Source organism: Sugiyamaella lignohabitans, chromosome A, assembly GCF_001640025.1.
Source record: "Sugiyamaella lignohabitans strain CBS 10342 chromosome A, complete sequence".
Lineage (NCBI taxonomy): Eukaryota > Fungi > Ascomycota > Dipodascomycetes > Dipodascales > Trichomonascaceae > Sugiyamaella > Sugiyamaella lignohabitans.
The window spans coordinates 74620-92315 of record NC_031672.1 but is presented as its reverse complement, the minus strand read 5'-3'; the positions used below and the strand labels follow the sequence as shown (position 1 = coordinate 92315).

The following is a 17696-nucleotide window of genomic DNA, read 5'->3' as shown; positions in this document are numbered from 1 at the left end:
GTGGATGTCGCGTTTCATTGAAAAGTTAGCGATGTACTACCATTATTGAGATCAGGGCGCAATAAATAGGTAGAATAGGGCACCGTACGGGATTTATTTCTAGTGGTGCTTTGAAGATTGATTGAGTATATTTTTGCCCCTGTTATTTATTTGTTTCCATATTTATTCAAGTCGAACTGTGCACAGCCACGTATCGACATATTCAGTAGCTGATTCATTTCAAATGACAGAACTAGACAAAAAGGATTTACCGAAGCATGAATCTAATAATGAAGGAGAGGGAGAGTTGAAAGAAAGTCCAGCTGATAGCCCTAGAGATGATTCCATTGTAAACGGCAATAGGGAAGGAAGCAAAGTCAATATAGATGAGGAGAACAGAAGCTTGGATGCTCACACAAATGGCAAGACTCATGAAAAAAAAAATTCTGTGGCAAGTAGCAGAACCAGCATTGAAGTTGAAGAAGAAGAAGAAGAAGAAGATGATGATGATGATGATGATGATGATGATGATGATGAAGGAGATACTGAGGGTGAGGCGGAACCAACATCTGTCAAAAGTGAACTCCCTGCTAAGTCTAAAATATCGGCCTCTCCAGGACCAAAACGCTTGGGCCGACGTGAAAAATATTTATTAGAGGTGAATCCACAACATGCACCAACATATTTCGGAACTTTGGAAACCATTTTCCGCAGGGCCCTGGCCTCTATATTAGCATCTCGTGGTATTTCGACCAATGCACATGCGTTTGAATTTTTATCTCTCCTCGCTGAAGAATATATGGATGACCTTTTTTCAAAGCTTTTCAAATTTAGTCAGATTCAAAGAAGAGTACAACCATCAGTTTCAGATTTAAAGTTAACTATGGAACATTTTGGCATCCGGATAACCGACTTGGAAAGAGAGCGACAATTGAAATCCCGCTATATCGATGCATTTAATAATCTAAAACTAGACCCTGAGCCGGAGCAATTGGTTCCGGAGGCAGAAGCTTTTTTTCAGTCGCCCATTTCCGATTTGAGGCATTTGGTACCTTCCAAGAAAAAGGCTGGAGCATATATTCCTTCGTGGATGCCGCCTTTGCCTCCAGACCATACATTCATGTCAACACCCCAGTATTCCCGAAACATTACTGAACCAAGAGAGCTTCGAGAAAAATTGGTAGAAGAGGGTCGATTGGCAGAAGCAGCTTTAAGAAGGCTAGTAGGAATGGAAATCGATAATGTGGGAGGAACAGAGCCTGACAACAATAATGGCATAGTGCATATTGAAGAAGACGAAGAAGAGATAGCAAATGAGCTAGACAAGCGAGAAATCAATAAAGGGCCGATTTCTTTGGCAGGATCCGAATTGAAATCATCTGAGTCGAATAGCCAAGGTGATTCTGATTCAGACACAGACGGTGATTTCGAAGATTTGGATTTGAGCCAAACTGACAAAGAAACTGTTGATATTAGTTTAAAGAAAGAGGATGAGGCAATGGAAATTTCAACTCATGAAAGCGGTGAGCCGGTCAAGCAAGAGGACAAGGATATCGCGCAGGTTAACGAGAAGGATGAAGACGGTGATGTGAAGATCGAAGAAAACGGCTCTTTAAAGTCGGTCTCAGAACTTACACAAGACAATGAGGAGAGTGAAGCTTCCCCATCTGTGGCCAAATCAGTCCATTTTGCCGATGCTAATGGTCATGTGAAAACTGAAGAGGCTGCTCAGCCTGTTGTGCAAAAGCCTGCCAAGTCATTTTCCCTTAAAATCACCTTGGGTTCCAAAAAGACCACAACTACAATACGGCCCGAGGTAACAACCTCTGAGTTAATTTCGCTTGAATCTGGACAGAAAGATGTGCTCTCATATGCCAGTGAGCGCCTAAAGATCATTGAACGTAGGAAGCGGAAAGAGGAGTCAAAAAAGCGTCGTTTGCCAGATGATCCTTCTCGCGAAACGATTCAGGAAACTCTGCCAAAAGAGGAATCGTTGCCATCTGATGGAGACATAGTCACAAAAGCAACGTCGTCAACCACGCTAGACGATGAACTTAGAAAGGTTCTCGCTTCCGTATCGAAGCGAAACAAACGAAGCACCAGTGCTATTCCTAACCAGGAGCTAGTAATGTGGGATAGCAATAGATATATTTAATTATGTATATTACCCAAGTTAATGAGATACGATTTGATGAAATTTTTATCTAACTTTTGTTGCTGGTTTTACCAGCCCCTCCATGGAACCCACACGTCGACAACCATTTTACCCTCGTCGTCGGTAATAAAATACCATTGGTAAGAGTTTGATGCAATACAAGCATGCTGGGGAATGACCAGTAGTTTAGTTCCTAGGGGTGGAAATTCTTTTGCAATTTGTTCAGGTTTGGGAATACTAGCTACAGTTGATTCCGTAAAAGGAGTAAGAATTCCATGCTCTTGACTAACTCTGTCCACATACCAATTGTCATATGGTTTGCTGGACACGAGTCCGAAACCGGGGAGCTGACCAGGTTCTCTTGCTAATCCAATAACTCCTGCATTAATTAGCACTTCCCCGAGCTCCGATTTACCTCTTCCAGGATACGTAGAAGCAACTTCTACCAATACTCGACAAGCTATATTATCCTCGGAAATACACCCGGTCGCCCACTGTTGTAAATCGCAAAGAGCGTAGTTACCGGCATGCAACTCGATCTCATCAATATTATCAGAGACAGGTAAAATCTTAGTGAGAGCAATTTCTGCTGAAGCATGTCCTGTGGGAGTACTACCAACTGAGACTAGATATTTTCCGCTTGGAACAATAGATTTGGCATATCCAGCCGCAACATTGCCAGCAACAATCTCATCATAGAGATAATCTTCAGCTTCTTTTGAAGAATGAGAACTATAAGAGTGGCCGGCATGACAATAGAACCCATCTAGGGTCACCACATCAGAGTGCTCATCAACACTAGCTTGAACCAGTTGTTTAAATTCTTCAGACTGGTAGTGCAATCCTGCTCGCGAGGTGCCCATATCAACTTTGATCATAATATGCCACGGCTTCTCTCTTCCATATTCCTGCAGTAATTTCAATTGATCAATATTATCAACTAATATCCTCAATGTGTCTACGTATGTACTTAAATCATCCAGCTCCGGAATTTTGGACTTGACAATAGGAAGTCCATACAATACATCTCGTACTCTGCCCTGCTCATAGAATGGAATTAAACTCCATGCTTCTCTCAGAGTGGACACTACTACTTTAGTAGAATAATCACCAAGTTGGAACTTTGTTATCTCTAGTGTCTTGTGTGTCTTTAGATGGGGTCGAAAGCTAGCTTTGATGTTTTTAGCTCCCTGGATCATGTGAAGACAATTGCGTTCAATTGTATCTTTATTAACTATGAAGGATGGAGTAGGCAGATCAAGAACATTTTTACCAATGTATTCTTGCCTCAGTGCTTCGACATCCACTTGAGGATAGAAATTCCTGAACTGTTTACTCATTTCCTTAGACAGTGTTTCGTGGGGTTGGGTCCAGACATTGGTGCGGTCAATATCCGTCGGAACAACCGCTTAAGCGGCTAATTTGTTGCCGTTCTATATCGCACGAAAATCGAGACCCAGGCCTTTCTATAGGCCAAGCAGAGACGGATTTCCTGAAGCCCGGCCGTTCCAGATACCCGTGTACATATCCAGGTTTCCGACTTGGAAGGGCTTTTGAGCCCCACAGGTTGGCTGGTTTGATTTCCGGAAATGTGCCTAATAAAGTTCCGGACACTAATTCATGTGCGGCATCGTGAACATGCAGGGTACTGCCTGATGATCAGTACTGTAATATGCGGGGAAGAAATGCCGGACCGTTATTTTGAAGAGGCTCAATAATTAAGAATGCAACGGTTCCCGGAAATCCGCTGGAAGCGGAGGTCTAGAAATTGGTATTTGGTCTAAATACAGGGATTCCAACTCCGGTTCGTGAGATTGAGTACACTTTCAATATTATAAAAGGAGACTGTTTGTCTCCTAATTAAAATTTTGAATCATCACTAACAAATTCGTTTGTGCAAATAACAATCTTCTCAACGCTATAACACACTTCTCTCAAGAATTAACATATTCTTTTCAACAACTCCAACAATGAAGGTCTTGCTTGTTTTATACTCTGCTGGTCAACACGCCCAAGACGAACCCAAGCTTCTCGGTTGTACCGAAAATGAGCTTGGACTTCGTAAGTGGTTAGAGGCCCAAGGACATGAACTTGTCACTACCGCTGACAAGGACGGTGAGAATTCCGAACTCGACAAGCACATTGTTGACGCTGAAATTGTCATCACCACTCCTTTCCACCCTGGTTACATTACCAGAGAGCGCATCAACAAGGCTAAGAACCTCAAGATCTGTATCACAGCTGGTATTGGTTCTGACCATGTTGATCTGGCTGCTGCCAATGAGCGAAAAATCGCCGTTCTTGAAGTTACTGGATCCAACGTGCAATCCGTTGCCGAACATGTTCTTATGACCATGTTGGTACTTGTCAGAAACTTTGTCCCTGCTCACGAGCAGTATGTCAGTGGTGGCTGGGATGTCGCTGCAGTTGCCAAAGACTCTTATGATCTTGAAGGTAAAGTCATTGGTACCGTCGGAGTTGGAAGAATTGGTACCCGAGTTCTTCAAAGAGTCAAGCCTTTCAACCCCAAGGAAATGCTCTACTTCGATTATCAACCATTAGCACCAGAACTTGAGAAGGAAATCGGTGCCAGACGTGTTGATAAGCTTGAAGACATGTTAGCTCAGTGTGATGTTGTAACCATCAACTGTCCACTCCACGAGAGCACCAAGGGCCTCTTCAACAAGGAATTGATCTCAAAGATGAAGAAAGGTGCATGGTTGGTTAACACCGCCAGAGGAGCCATTGTCGTCGCCCAAGACGTTGCTGACGCTCTTAGATCTGGTCAATTAAGAGGCTATGGTGGTGACACCTCATTCCCTCAACGTAAGTATTAACAAATTCCTTGACTGTTCATCCTATTCCACATCCAATTACTAACAACACTTAGCTGCACCTGCTGACCACCCTTTCCGAAGCATGTTCAACAAGTACGGAGCAGGTAACGCCATGACTCCACACATCAGCGGCACCTCGCTGGATGCTCAGGCAAGATACGCTCTCGGAACCAAGAACATCTTGCAATCGTACCTCTCCGGCAAGTTCGACTACCGTCCCGAAGATGTCATTGTCATTGATGGCCACTACGGAACCCGTTCTTACGGCGATGACAAGAAGCTCAAATAAGCTCACTCACCTACGATAGACATATACCACAATATACACCAATTAACACCTCTCCTGGCACCTGCCTCCGGCGGCTGGGGCTCCGCCCCAGACCCCGCAGCTCCTCTCGCTGCGCTCGAGTCGTTACGCGACGAGACTACAGGAGCTACGGGGTCTGGGGCAGAGCCCTGGCAGCATGGCACTCGAGTCGACACTTGTTTCAAAGTGTGTCTGCAGATATCAGCTGTGTTCCTCGGCAACGGGTCGTTGTGAAGTTTAAATTAATGCCCAGAACAGAAAGTGAGTGTAGGCTGAAACAGCGGTACACAAAGCTGAGTGCCGAGCCAAAGCTTAACCTTAGTCGCGATAGACAATTGGGCCAGGGCTAACGTTGGAAGCACAATGACATAGATGAAACAACGACAGGTAGCAACACTTCCAAATGACAGTGAGCAGCAGGGCGTTTCTGTTTCATTCAGCTAATGCTTCTACTGGTTAGAGTTGGATCAGGGCCAAAAACTCTAACAGACCATTGTTCTGAAAGCCATTGGCTGTTTCATTCACACCGTGTGGAACGAGGTGTCATCTATGAAAATGGTCCGACTGACTATAACTTGATAGTTCAGTCATTATGCATATGGGATAACGGCTAGGTAAGTTAAATTTCTTTTCCGCAGCTGGGGGTCAGATAAGCTCGCATGAAACATGATGTACTGTGCATATAATGCTACCAGGTGGGGTGTGCATCAGTTCCTTGCATGATTTCTCTTATAAGCAACTGGCAGCGGTCATGTAGTCATGTACTCGGCGGTACCAACCAAGTTTCAGTATTGCAGCGAGGCAGTACAGCTAGGTCATATTCCACCAGCTCCCTGCGTATTTCAGCATACTCTAGCATATTTCCAAATAATATTATCACGGATCGATCTTAAAAATGACATGACCACTACTTCTCTCAATTGGACCGATTGTTCCTACGGATAACCTACGGATCGGGCTCATCGAGCTGTTATCTATCTACCAATCTACTTGAAGAACTATCGGTGGTGTGTAGTTCGGACTTATCGGATGTTACTAAAAGGCAAGAGATGGCGCAACGACATTGAAGTCCCAAATAATATCCTAAGAGAATGGCGGTCATCTGAAACTGGATAGCATGGTATCAAATGACTTCGGGCAGTGAATGATGCTATCAGCGGTATCAGACAGCCATTTGTATAACTGGCCGAAAAGCGTGTGCCGCGGCCATTCTAACCAAAAAATCGCTAGAATGACTCGTTATGCCACCAGTGTGGTGGCGTATTACATCGACATGTTCATAATTAGATACGCTCATGCGATTACTACATATCCCACACCATGACAGACAGCAGCAGCCAGCGGGCTTCAATTACGTCATGCGCCAGTGCTAGCTTGTGTCAAGGAAGTCAAGGATGTCGAATAAAGAAAACCGTCGTCTGAAACACGGTTGCATTGTGACAAGCCAACAACTCTAAACCGTTGATACAAAGACCACAGAAAGGGTCCTTACTACTGCAGAGTCATAAATATGGGACACAATTGAATATGGGATTCGGCCACCGCCTCAATTAAGGTTTTGACCCTACATATACATGACTGCAGAGAAGCACATGAGCTGCACATGGTTCAGCGCATGCGCCAAGTCCAATAGAGAAGGGTATGTTTGGCACTGACTCCAAGCTTGACCCGGGTCGTCCTCGTATCTCACAATGTGCCTCGTGCGGTTATCGACGGGACGGGGGGTTGTGCCTCCGGCGGCTGGGGCGCTGCCCCAGACCCCGTTGTGGTCGCTTCGCAAACAGTGTGGGGATCCCCACCGGCGATATTATTATATTAACTTCATTCCGAGCGATGCTAACCGCCATACGCCGCTCGCGAAGCGAGCACAACGGGGTCTGGGGCAGCGCCCCAGCCGCCGGAGGCACAACCCCCCGACCCCGCCCGCTCACTCACCCGGGTTGCTACTGCTGTTCCGTGTACGTTGGCCCGTAGACCGTCGGTTCTCGAGAGAGCTTCCTAGTCCGGGGTCGATTACCGAAACAAGTAAAACCAGTAAACATAGTAACAAAACGCCTTCGGTATAGGCAGGGATCGGCCTGGACACCGTTGCTTGCACCGTGGATTGGACTGCAGGTGTCACACGCTGATTGCCCCTGCTTTAAGCACCTATTGAAACAAGGCCATTGTCGCTGCTGACGTATCTAGCTAGCAGCCTGGCTAGCAGCCGGCCAGCAGATTGGGGGGTTCGCCCGGTTAGGAACCCACCCGGTTAGGCACCTGGTTAAACACCTGGGATGGCCACTATTCCATACGTGGCCACCTACTACAGATTACGAAGCAATTCGATATGCAGCCCCGACTACTTTGTCGGTACTGGTGGATTGCCGGCCCGTTTGGAGTTGCGCTATGATCGCTGTTGTGATTGCGCATTGCCCTTAGTTTTCCCCTTTGCTCTTTGCGCTCTTTGGGCTCTTTGCTAGTATATACCTCTTTACCAGCAATGGTTTTGTAATAGGAACTAAAAGGGAAACAAAAAGAAAATTAGCTACATACTGAATGGGTATTAGAAAAGGGGTGCTGTAATTGGAATGCCGTCAAGAAAATATTGGGCACAATTACCAGAAACAAGCAGGCCAAGCCAGTGACGTGATGAAACCCGCCAGACATTCAGAAACAACATAGTACATGCAGTAACAGGGGGAGTAGTTAGGGACCACAGTTAGAGACTAGGGTGAGAGACATAGTTACAGAATATAGTTAGAGAAGTTCACAGTTACAGAACATAGTTAGAATACAGAACACAGTTACGGAACAGTTAAGGGCCTCCGTCACCGGAAGTCCGGACACAGAAACCCAAATTCAGAAATCCAGATTCAGAAACCCAGGCACAGAACCCCAGGTACATAACCACAGATACAGAAACCCAGTGCCAGATACAGAAACCCAGATACAGACATCACGGAAACAGAGAAACTAAACACCACCACTGGTCAATCTCTTCGGATTGGCAGTGAATGCGCAACTGACGTGCCTATCTGTGTGTGTTTGTTGTTCAGTTTGTTTCTGGTAAGTTCCGGAATGATCTGGTATATTCTATTATACAGCGTTGGGGCAATTCTATGGGCCAGCTGATGTAATTTGCCATTCTATTATTATCGTTTATCATATATGCCTTGATTATTATATCTGCTTTTTTTTTTTTTGTTTTTCTCTTATAATTATATCAATTTGCTTATAGTCTATGAGCTGCTTGCCGCCGCCTCTAACCGTGCTTACCGCTTATTGTGCTTTACCAGAACTGGTTTGTACATAAAGCATGCATGTATGAGAGAGACATAAAAGAAAATACAAGTTAATAATAAACTTCGATTTTTACAGGTGCTACTACTAATACGACTGACCACCAAACTACACTTGTAACTAACTACTCACATCACTTTACGACACTAATAAGTCATCCAATTAACAACGAGCTGAGCCCCTTCTAAGCCATCACATTGGCTGTTTCTGATCCCGACTCGGTGTTATCGGAGCACGCAAGTATCCAACAAGATCTGAGTGGTGGGTGATTTAAGCTTTACTGTCTTATCAAAACAATAATATCTGCCATTGCTGTATCACTGTATCACAGGGTCTACCTAGCAGCACCACCTCCACCAACAGCATCTTACACAATACCATAACGTCAAGCCTACTTGGCTGCTGCACACCCAGCTGAGGAGTCATCAACATACTTTTGCTCCCTATTTCCTCGTGGCGCTCGGATCCCGATAGTTTTGGTCAATTAAGTTTGTCACTATAAAGTCTGGTTGTTTTGCTCTTGTTTGATTTATGTCATAGATCAATATTGACAACCAAATCTTTTTCCAATTGTGATTATTTTTATTTGTGATACTGTTTTCTGACTTGTGCTTTAATTATTGGTCTATTCTGTTATTCTGTTGTTCTTATACAGTGACTACTAGGATACTGCTATTGACTACTGATTCATTGATTCATTGATCCAGCTAATAGTACTTCTTATTCAACAACCTTCTGGTGATTATTACCACTATTGCTTATTGCTGCTACAACTCGAGTGTAACTCGCACACGCCCCATATACTACAGCTTTAATATCTAATTCCAGCTGCTCTCCTATCTCTGATTGATCTGATTTTCGTCAAGCTAAACCTCTGCTGGGATTCAACTTTATATAGCATACAGCTATGCCCTCTCCAACTTTCCACGATGATGTCGTTTCTTACGGTTATGGTCCTACTTCTTCACTAAATACACACTCTGGTTCTCCAAGGATAAAGAAAAAGTCTTTGTCCCCCTATGCTTCACCAAGGCTCGTGCCTGCTGGCACTGATTTGAATGATGATTTGGACTATGGCACACGTTTGGACTATAGTCCTCGTATTAGAGGTGCTGCTTCGGATCCTGATCCGGTGTCTGCTTCTACTTATGATAGGTTTATGGGTGAGTTTCTCAGTTCTAATGCCACTCGGAGTACTAGCTCTGGGTCTTCCTCGGCAATGGATGGCCCTCAATCGGTCAAGCCAAACTTTGTGGTATCCCCCTCTGAAGCTATTCCAGACCAATCGTCCAGATCGAGAACCAAATCTAAGAGCAGCAAACGTGACTATATCAGCAACGCTGTACCTTTGGCTAATCGAACTCGTCGTACGTCGTCTGGTTCCAACTCTGGTTCTCCTAAGTTAACCAGTACTGAGCTTGCTACGGCCCAAGGAGTTGCTAATAATTCAAACTCGTCGGGACAGCGAGCCCGTTCGGGGTCTGGTAGTAATTTCAAGCCCGCCTTTTTTGTCCGTACTTTTGCCCGTTCCAAAACCCCCGAGTACCCAACTGACTTGGTCGGTAAGCTTATGAGTGAGAATCCCAACTTCACTGCTGCTCCACAGCCTGTTGTGCTACCTACTCCTGATTATGGTAATGTAATTTTCAGAGATACTGGTGCAGCTGGGCCTGCTCCTGGTGTATTTGCTCCTAAACCACCTAAGAAACAGAAGGAAGTATGGGTTGATCCTAATGATAGTCGGTTTACCGAGGAGTATCCTGCTGGTACTGGTTCTCCTTCAGTGCGATTTCCTAAACCCCAAGTTGCAAGCAACGGAGTCAAGTGGAAGTCGATTGTTAATTCTGGTTTCAATTTATTTAGAGATTGGTCTTCTGGCGCCTCTCAACGACAGAGGGGTACTGTTCTTCCCAATGGCCAAGTTCTTAAAAGTAGCCTGAAGCAACCCGCACCCATGGAGCCTAATTATGAAATTTCCTTTACTGTGGTTGGTGATTATATTCTTGAGATTATGAGTCGGTTTGCTCCCCTGTTATTTATTGTCGACATTATCAATCAGATTTCGGCCTCTGAATTCTATTATCTGAGAACTCCCGCTATTTATGTTGCATTGTTTTTTATTCTCTGGTTCATGTATTATTTGGTCTTGCTCATAGAAGCCATCTTTGCTGTTGTCCGAGTAATTTGTATACCATTTATCCTTATTGTTGATTTACTGTTTGGAACTCATCATGTTAGGTGATTGATCGATTTTTTATCTATTTATTCTATTTATTTGTAATCTAATTTTTTTTATTGTATCTATGTGCAGGTTGTGTAGATTGTGTAGTATACAGCAGCACCGACGTCTACCGAGGCTCCATGCCAGCCAGAAACAGGGAATAAACTGTACCTCCATCTCAGATAAAGCTACCGCTAATTCGAAAACTTATTATTCTGTCCATTTTAGCGCAAAAAATAAACTCGGTTAACGAGAAAAAAAATGACGACACCAGCAGGACTCGAACCTGCGCGGGAAAATCCCAAAAGATTTCTAATCTTTCGCCTTAACCGCTCGGCCATAGTGCCTATGAATGCATATCTTATCACCTTGACCATCGCGATCTGAGATTAATACAAAACTGAGAGCACCAGCCTCCGGGGCGGCTGGGGCTCTGCCCCAAACCCTGTGGCTCCTGCTCAGCAGGAGACTGCCAGGGCCGTCAAAAAATCGGCTCGAGATTAGCAAAAAAGTCAAAATATCGAATCTGCCGCCCTAACCGCTCATCCAAAACGCCTATGAGGGGTTTCCCAGTTGATTTTGACGTGATAGTTTTGAAATTATGTTGTCTAGAACGTGGCATACGAGGGTGTAACACATAGAGGATTAAACTGGCCAACCTACCATTTTTTTTTACACATTTTTACTTTATGTTTCCAGTCTATTTATTCAGGACGGGTCTAGATCATGCAATGGATATGCAGAGTATGGCCATCGGTTTTCGCTGCATTGACGGTGCCAGCAGTCTCCTGCGAAGCAAGAGCCCCAGCCACCGGAGGCAGGCCACCAACCGGGTATTGGTTAATTATATGAGTAATTAAATTAATACAAGAGCTTTTTTTTTTCTGTCAGCATGTCTTTAGTCTGCTTTGATTGCATTATAGATGCGGAAGACGAAAACATACGACGATAAGAAACCAATGGCGCCTGTGACAAGTCCATAAGCCAGGCATCCCAATAGCGTATAGCCGAAGAATAAAAGGGCAGAGATAAACCCGTCAACATTGAGCTTGGTGAAATAGTAGTATATGCTGTAAAGGAATACCCACCAGGCAGAGCCAGTTCCAACAAGGAATGAACGCCACCACCAACGGTAGTCTTCTGAATTAAGGAGGATGTATGTGGTGAGAATCGACATCTCCACAACAGTGAGGACCAGGACAATGAAAACAACGCCAAAAAATCCGTACATATAGTAATATCCAGACTTTTCGAGCCACAGAGACTGGAAAATGGTCACCAATTCCACGAAAATGACAGCGAAAGGTAGTAGTCCACCAGCAAGAACTGCAAATGGAGTACTTCTTACCAAGTTATAACCGGCATTATTAGGAATTTGTCTTGGGATGGCCGAAATACGAGTTGGAGGAGGAGAAGCCTGGCGCTTGTTGCCAATGATGGCACCTACGACGACCAGAGGGCATGAGATCAGAAGCCAGATTGAGAACAAAGCTACGATCGTGCCAAATGGCAAAGCAGAAGATGACGCACTTGACCAGACAAACAGATTAAGTGTAAGGACAATGATGAGTACCGAGGCAGGGGCCAACACTGCAGTAAGCCATACACTGCGAGACCAATGATATTCATTACCCATGTACTTGTTAATACGGGCAGTGACAAAACCAGCGAAGCCTCCAGCGAAAGCAAAAATAAATAAAGCATAACTCAGCAATCCACCTCGATAACTAGGGTTCAACACACCAAAACAAGCAAAACCAATAGTTGCCAGGGCCATAACAAAGATCTGAATACCAGAGCCAATTAATGAAGACAGGACGCTGGACAATACAGGTGGTCTGAATACATCAGCATATACCAGTTTCCAACCTGACTCCTCCTCTAACATATCCTTGTCTAGCTCGCCAACTAGATCATCATCTCCTTGCTTCGACGAAATCTTCTTGTAGCTTTGAATATCTCGGGAAAGAGTCCGGACAAGAACGACTCCAACGAGAATAGTGAGCAATGAAGCGATAACCAACGAGTTGACAATTGCCAGCCAATGTAGGGAGTTCACCTTGGGAGCCTTGCTACTGTGAGTCAAATAACTAAAGTACAGACTCCATCTATCAGCCCATTCTACAGTCTTGTCTTCTCTCCACAAAACCGTATATGTGAATCGGATTTCATCATTCTCCTTTTCAGGATCAATCAGATATGGCTGGAATTTATCGTTGTTTCCAGGACACTTTTTGCTGTCGGTGGACACACTCTTGGGGTAAACCTCGAAACCAACAATCACATTGCGGCCCTTGTCTCGAGAGCTCTCGCGGTATCTCAATATGATGCTCACATGATTATTCAAATAGGTCTTACCAGTTGTTTCATCAACAACTCCAAGAGGAAATCCACTAGCGTAGTATCGTTTTGATCTGTCGACTGAGATGAATGCAGTAGCTCCTGGAAGATTGTCGACAATCCACTCTACCAAGTAATTAGACGAAACAAGCTCATGAGCCCTCTCTAAGGCAGCTTTATCGACTTTGGCCGTGCAAAGCTCGGCACAGTCTACCTGTTTACCCTGGTGGATCTGGTAATCAGAGCCCCAGATTCTATCTCCTAACAGAACCTCACCCAAATTAAGAGGTACTCGCTCTGCATCCTTTGAAGGTTTGCAAACAAACGGTAAATCGTAGTAAGCATATGGTAATTGTGTAGTATCACTGGTCACTTTGTTGACAAATAGAGGGACCTTTTCACCATCTTTATATGATTTGATACTCCAGCCGGGGATATAAAATCCTTCACAGACCATGACCATGGAAAGTACAGATATCAGTCTTATGTAAAAAGCGGAAATGCCACCTACTTTCGGCAGACGACTCATGTCATGTGTAAAAAAAGAATGTGATTTTGGAGACATCTCAAGCGCTGCTAGAGTGCTTACAGCACCTTTCCAAAAGTCTAAAATTGAAGTGTTGAAAAAAATTCCAGTAAATTAGAAGAGAAGCACCAGGGGCTAGATCGTGACTAGAGCCCACTACACAGATGCACCGACAGTCAGGGTTTCAATTAGCCTTACTGAGCTGGAAGGCTTGTTCAAAAATGTATATAATGACACTGACTGATCAAAACAATCGCAACGTTGGAAATTGCACAAGCCAACCTAACAAAGTCCAGTGTCAATACCAAAGACCGAGCCCGAACCCGAAAAGTTACCGAAACGAAAACGTCGTATCAAAAATAGGCCCCCCGTAAGCCTGATAAATAATGTATCCAGTACGATTGGTATTGGTGGTCTTCGTTAGTTATAGCTCTTTGCTAGCCTTAGTGTTTCAGACGTTTCCACTTTAAGTTTCAGCGCGTTGCTTAAGCTATTGCTCAGGTGTTTCGTTGTCGTGGCGCGTGGCAGGCCCGTTATTATCGTGAGGCTAAAGTTCAAAATGCGCTTGTGAGATGTGTGCTGTTGTTAGGCCTGAGACGCATGAAATATCATAGATCGATATATCGTAAATGCTTTATACGACAGTTTAATTTACCTAATTTTCATTTACCGAGTTTCTAGCTTATTTGTCACAGAATGCAATAACAATAAAATATGGGTCGGAAAAATGCTATTTCTGCCAATTAGTAACCGGTTTGGCGGTACTTGTTTTAGTCTTTAAAATAGGGTTGACAGCCAGCATTGTAGATCAGAGCGTCTTGGCTTGTACATATATTACCTCGTAGTCACGTGTTTTTCGAGTGATGCTATCTATCGGATATATATAAAGTTTACTGGAAATTATGGTTGAATCACTGCTTGATTCATTAATCTAAATTTCAGACAAGTCGACAATACTTAGGGACGCAATAAGAAAACAATGGTAGAGTCTTTATTTGAGTGGATAAGTGCCCTGGGTGGTAAATGGGTAGAGGCCTGTCATTATCGATTCAGGTGGATCAGTGCTATGGACCACATTGATGATGACTCCAATAAACCAATTAATTCGCTTGTTCAGTTAGAATCCAAATTCGTTGGATTACGGTTAATACATCGAAGATGCAATAGTTGTATAAGCACAGGTCCAGGAATACAGGGACTATTCACACCCATGCTCGCATGCTAGGAAGGATGATGCGGCGGGATCCAGTGATATGCATCCAAACAACAACAATATTGCAGATTCAGATTATATAAACATTGAATACAGTATAAAATACCAGATACCAGAAGCGTTGATTCAGGATCTATTTGAAGACCGCGAAGCAGTCTTTATCACCTTCTAAATAAACCGAAGATTCTGTTTTAAAGAGGTCAGAGGGTCATAAGGATTGTTTAGAAACGCATTGCATTCCCTGACAGCGATAACGGTCACAAATCAGGTCAAGTTCGGTACTGGTCATCTCTTTATGGTATGAGTCATGACAATGAATGGCAGTATGAATTCATTTCATACGACAAATAATGGTAGTGCCGATAATGGGCGTGGTCCACGGCCCACTTCCTCGACGGCAGATCGGGATGGTTATATTGAAAGACTATTGACCCATTATGTATGGGAAGCATTGGATCTCGACATGCTTGATAGTGCAGAATTCACAATGGAAAAGCTACTAGCGCTTGATCCGGAAAATGGTTCTTATAAGCACTTAATGGCACTGATATTGTATAGGCAAGGTCGGTATAAGGCTGCTGCTAACATCGCAAATACCAGCTCAAATCACACGGGGTGTGTATATATTTATTCGCGATGCTGTTTAAAACTAAAGATGTATGGTAAAGGGATCGAAGCTCTAGAAAAGACCAAACACAACTGGGCATCTGTGGCAAAAAATTATACCGATAATGCAACAAACGAACGTCGGGTTATCCCAGATCAAGCGGCTCTAAATGCACTCCTAGGAAAACTATACCAGCTTCAGGGAGACAAAGTGGATGCCCTTAAAGCTTATGGATCTTCGGTGAGAGCTAATCCATTCCTGTGGGAACCAGTTGAAGCTTTATGTAAGCTGGGTATCAAGTTACGAGTATCGAACGCCTTCAGAGTTGAACATTTGAACGATGCGCTGATGAGCTCCAGCAGCGCTGGTTCTGGTGGTGTTAATACAACTGGAAATGACAATGCCAATTTAAATAATGGAAATATTTCTAATGGTTTATCTAACCCGGCTAATACAAGCATAAACGATCCGTTTACTACACCAGTGGGGAATGGAAACCAAGGTACAAGTAGTATTCCTGCTAATCCTTTCAAATTTGGCCAACAATTCCTGAAAAACTCTATGCTTAATAAAGCAAATGAAGAGACTATGTCTGCCCCAGTCACTTCCAAACAACCAGCTGCCAATGCCCCTGCAACAACTAGTGATTCATCTTATAGCACCCCTTCTGATACCCGAACGTCTCGCCCAAACGGGCTACCATTAGCTCCACAAAAGCGATCATCGCGAAATGTGACAGCAGGAGCTCTCGCTAATTCTAACCCTGAGGCGAAAACGGGCCTTCCGTTTCCTCGAAGGTCTGCCCGAATGGCCCAGACTGCCCAGCCGTCCACAATAAACACAACGGTCACCACAAACCAAAAGAGAAATCTAATGACGCCACTATCTAGAGCAGGTCCACAAGGGTCTACAACAGCATCGTCAACATCAATAACCAGTAATGCTGCTAGCACCAGTAATCTATCAACAACTTCAGTAGTACCTGGAGCTCACCACGCTACTCGCGCACTTGCTCAACCGCAAGTAGCATCAACTACCGTTGCAGCAGCATTAAAAAGAAGTCGTCTCAAGCCAGATAGAGAATCGCTCGCCAAAAGAGACGCCCAATTGTATATTATAAGCCTCTACAGACAAATCACTTCTGCATTCATTCTGTGTTCAAGATACGAATGTCGTCAAGCAATTGCATTATTCGATCAGTTACCGGAACAACAAAAAAATACTCCTTGGGTGCTAGCCAAGCTTGGAAGATGCTATTTTGAAATGGTTGATTACAAAGAAGCTGAAAAGGTTTTCATTAAGCTGAGGAAAGTCGACCGGTGTAGAATTCAAGACATGGAATACTACTCGACACTTCTGTGGCACCTTCGCAAAGAAGTTGAACTAAGTTTATTAGCTCATGAACTTATGGAAATCGAAAGGAACTCCCCTCAGGCGTGGTGTACTCTTGGAAACTCATTTTCTCTCAAACGAGAAACTAGCCAGGCTCAGAAATGCTTTAAGCGAGCCATAAACATCGATCCTGATTCTCCCTATGCATATACACTACTCGCTCATGAACAGGTGGCAACCGAGGCTTATGAGAGTGCTCAGGACTCGTTCCGACTTGCCATTAAAGCAGACAACCGTCATTACAATGCATGGTACGGGCTCGGCATGGTGTTTATGCGTTTAGATAACTTTGACTTAGCCGAGTTACATTTCTCGAAAGCAGCGATGATAAACCCGTCTAATGTCGTTCTTATTTGTTGTATCGGCATGGTTCTGGAGAAGAAGGGTCGTTTCGCTGAAGCACTAGAACAATACAAACGGGCTTGTGAGATTCAAAGTAACAGCGCCCTTGCCCGTTATAAGAAAGCAAGAGTGCTTATTCAACTCCAATTATATAATGCAGCCCTTGTAGAGTTTGAACATCTACAAAAACTCGCACCTGATGAAGCCAGTGTCCACTTTCTACTTGGCCAGCTCTACAAACTCCTGGACAATCGCGACCTAGCGATTAAACATTTCACTATAGCATTGAACCTAGATCCCAAGGGAAGTGGCCTCATTAAAGACGCTATCGAAGGATTAAATGTCTTCAATACTAGCTGATTGAGTTGTATAGCAAATGAATTGCATTCACGCCGAAATCAAAACTGCCGCTGGCTGTCGGGGCTCTGCCCTATTCTCCCAGCACATCAAGCCCGACTCAGATCTTGGGGACCAGAATAACCTCCACCGGTTACA

The 17696-nt window shown here is 44.1% G+C and overlaps 6 protein-coding genes and 1 non-coding gene across 7 annotated transcripts; 4 read left to right on the top strand and 3 right to left on the bottom strand.

Annotated features, from left to right (window-relative positions):
- Positions 1 to 223: 223 nt before the first annotated feature.
- Positions 224 to 2134, top strand: TAF8 (Taf8p; the record flags this gene model as incomplete). The annotated part of the gene is made up of 1 exon (XM_018880521.1): positions 224 to 2134. One exon carries the CDS (start codon positions 224 to 226, stop codon positions 2132 to 2134), a length of 1911 nt encoding a protein of 636 aa, XP_018734289.1.
- Positions 2135 to 2202: 68 nt separating this feature from the next.
- Positions 2203 to 3474, bottom strand: DSD1 (D-serine ammonia-lyase DSD1; the record flags this gene model as incomplete). Its single annotated transcript, XM_018880410.1, has 1 exon — positions 2203 to 3474. The coding sequence occupies one exon, from the start codon at positions 3472 to 3474 to the stop codon at positions 2203 to 2205; it is 1272 nt and encodes a 423-aa protein (XP_018734288.1).
- A 630-nt stretch (positions 3475 to 4104) lies between these two features.
- Positions 4105 to 4971, top strand: FDH1 (formate dehydrogenase (NAD+); the record flags this gene model as incomplete). Its single annotated transcript, XM_018880307.1, has 1 exon — positions 4105 to 4971. One exon carries the CDS (start codon positions 4105 to 4107, stop codon positions 4969 to 4971), a length of 867 nt encoding a protein of 288 aa, XP_018734287.1.
- Positions 4972 to 5053: 82 nt separating this feature from the next.
- FDH1 (formate dehydrogenase (NAD+)) lies at positions 5054 to 5260 on the top strand (the record flags this gene model as incomplete). The annotated part of the gene is made up of 1 exon (XM_018880206.1): positions 5054 to 5260. The coding sequence occupies one exon, from the start codon at positions 5054 to 5056 to the stop codon at positions 5258 to 5260; it is 207 nt and encodes a 68-aa protein (XP_018734286.1).
- A 5786-nt stretch (positions 5261 to 11046) lies between these two features.
- On the bottom strand, positions 11047 to 11128 carry AWJ20_31 (the record flags this gene model as incomplete). Its single annotated transcript has 1 exon — positions 11047 to 11128. It is a non-coding gene; the product is annotated as a tRNA-Ser (tRNA).
- A 551-nt stretch (positions 11129 to 11679) lies between these two features.
- TMN3 (Tmn3p) lies at positions 11680 to 13584 on the bottom strand (the record flags this gene model as incomplete). The annotated part of the gene is made up of 1 exon (XM_018879986.1): positions 11680 to 13584. One exon carries the CDS (start codon positions 13582 to 13584, stop codon positions 11680 to 11682), a length of 1905 nt encoding a protein of 634 aa, XP_018734285.1.
- Positions 13585 to 15173: 1589 nt separating this feature from the next.
- Positions 15174 to 17561, top strand: CDC27 (anaphase promoting complex subunit CDC27; the record flags this gene model as incomplete). The annotated part of the gene is made up of 1 exon (XM_018879875.1): positions 15174 to 17561. The coding sequence occupies one exon, from the start codon at positions 15174 to 15176 to the stop codon at positions 17559 to 17561; it is 2388 nt and encodes a 795-aa protein (XP_018734284.1).
- Positions 17562 to 17696: the final 135 nt, after the last annotated feature.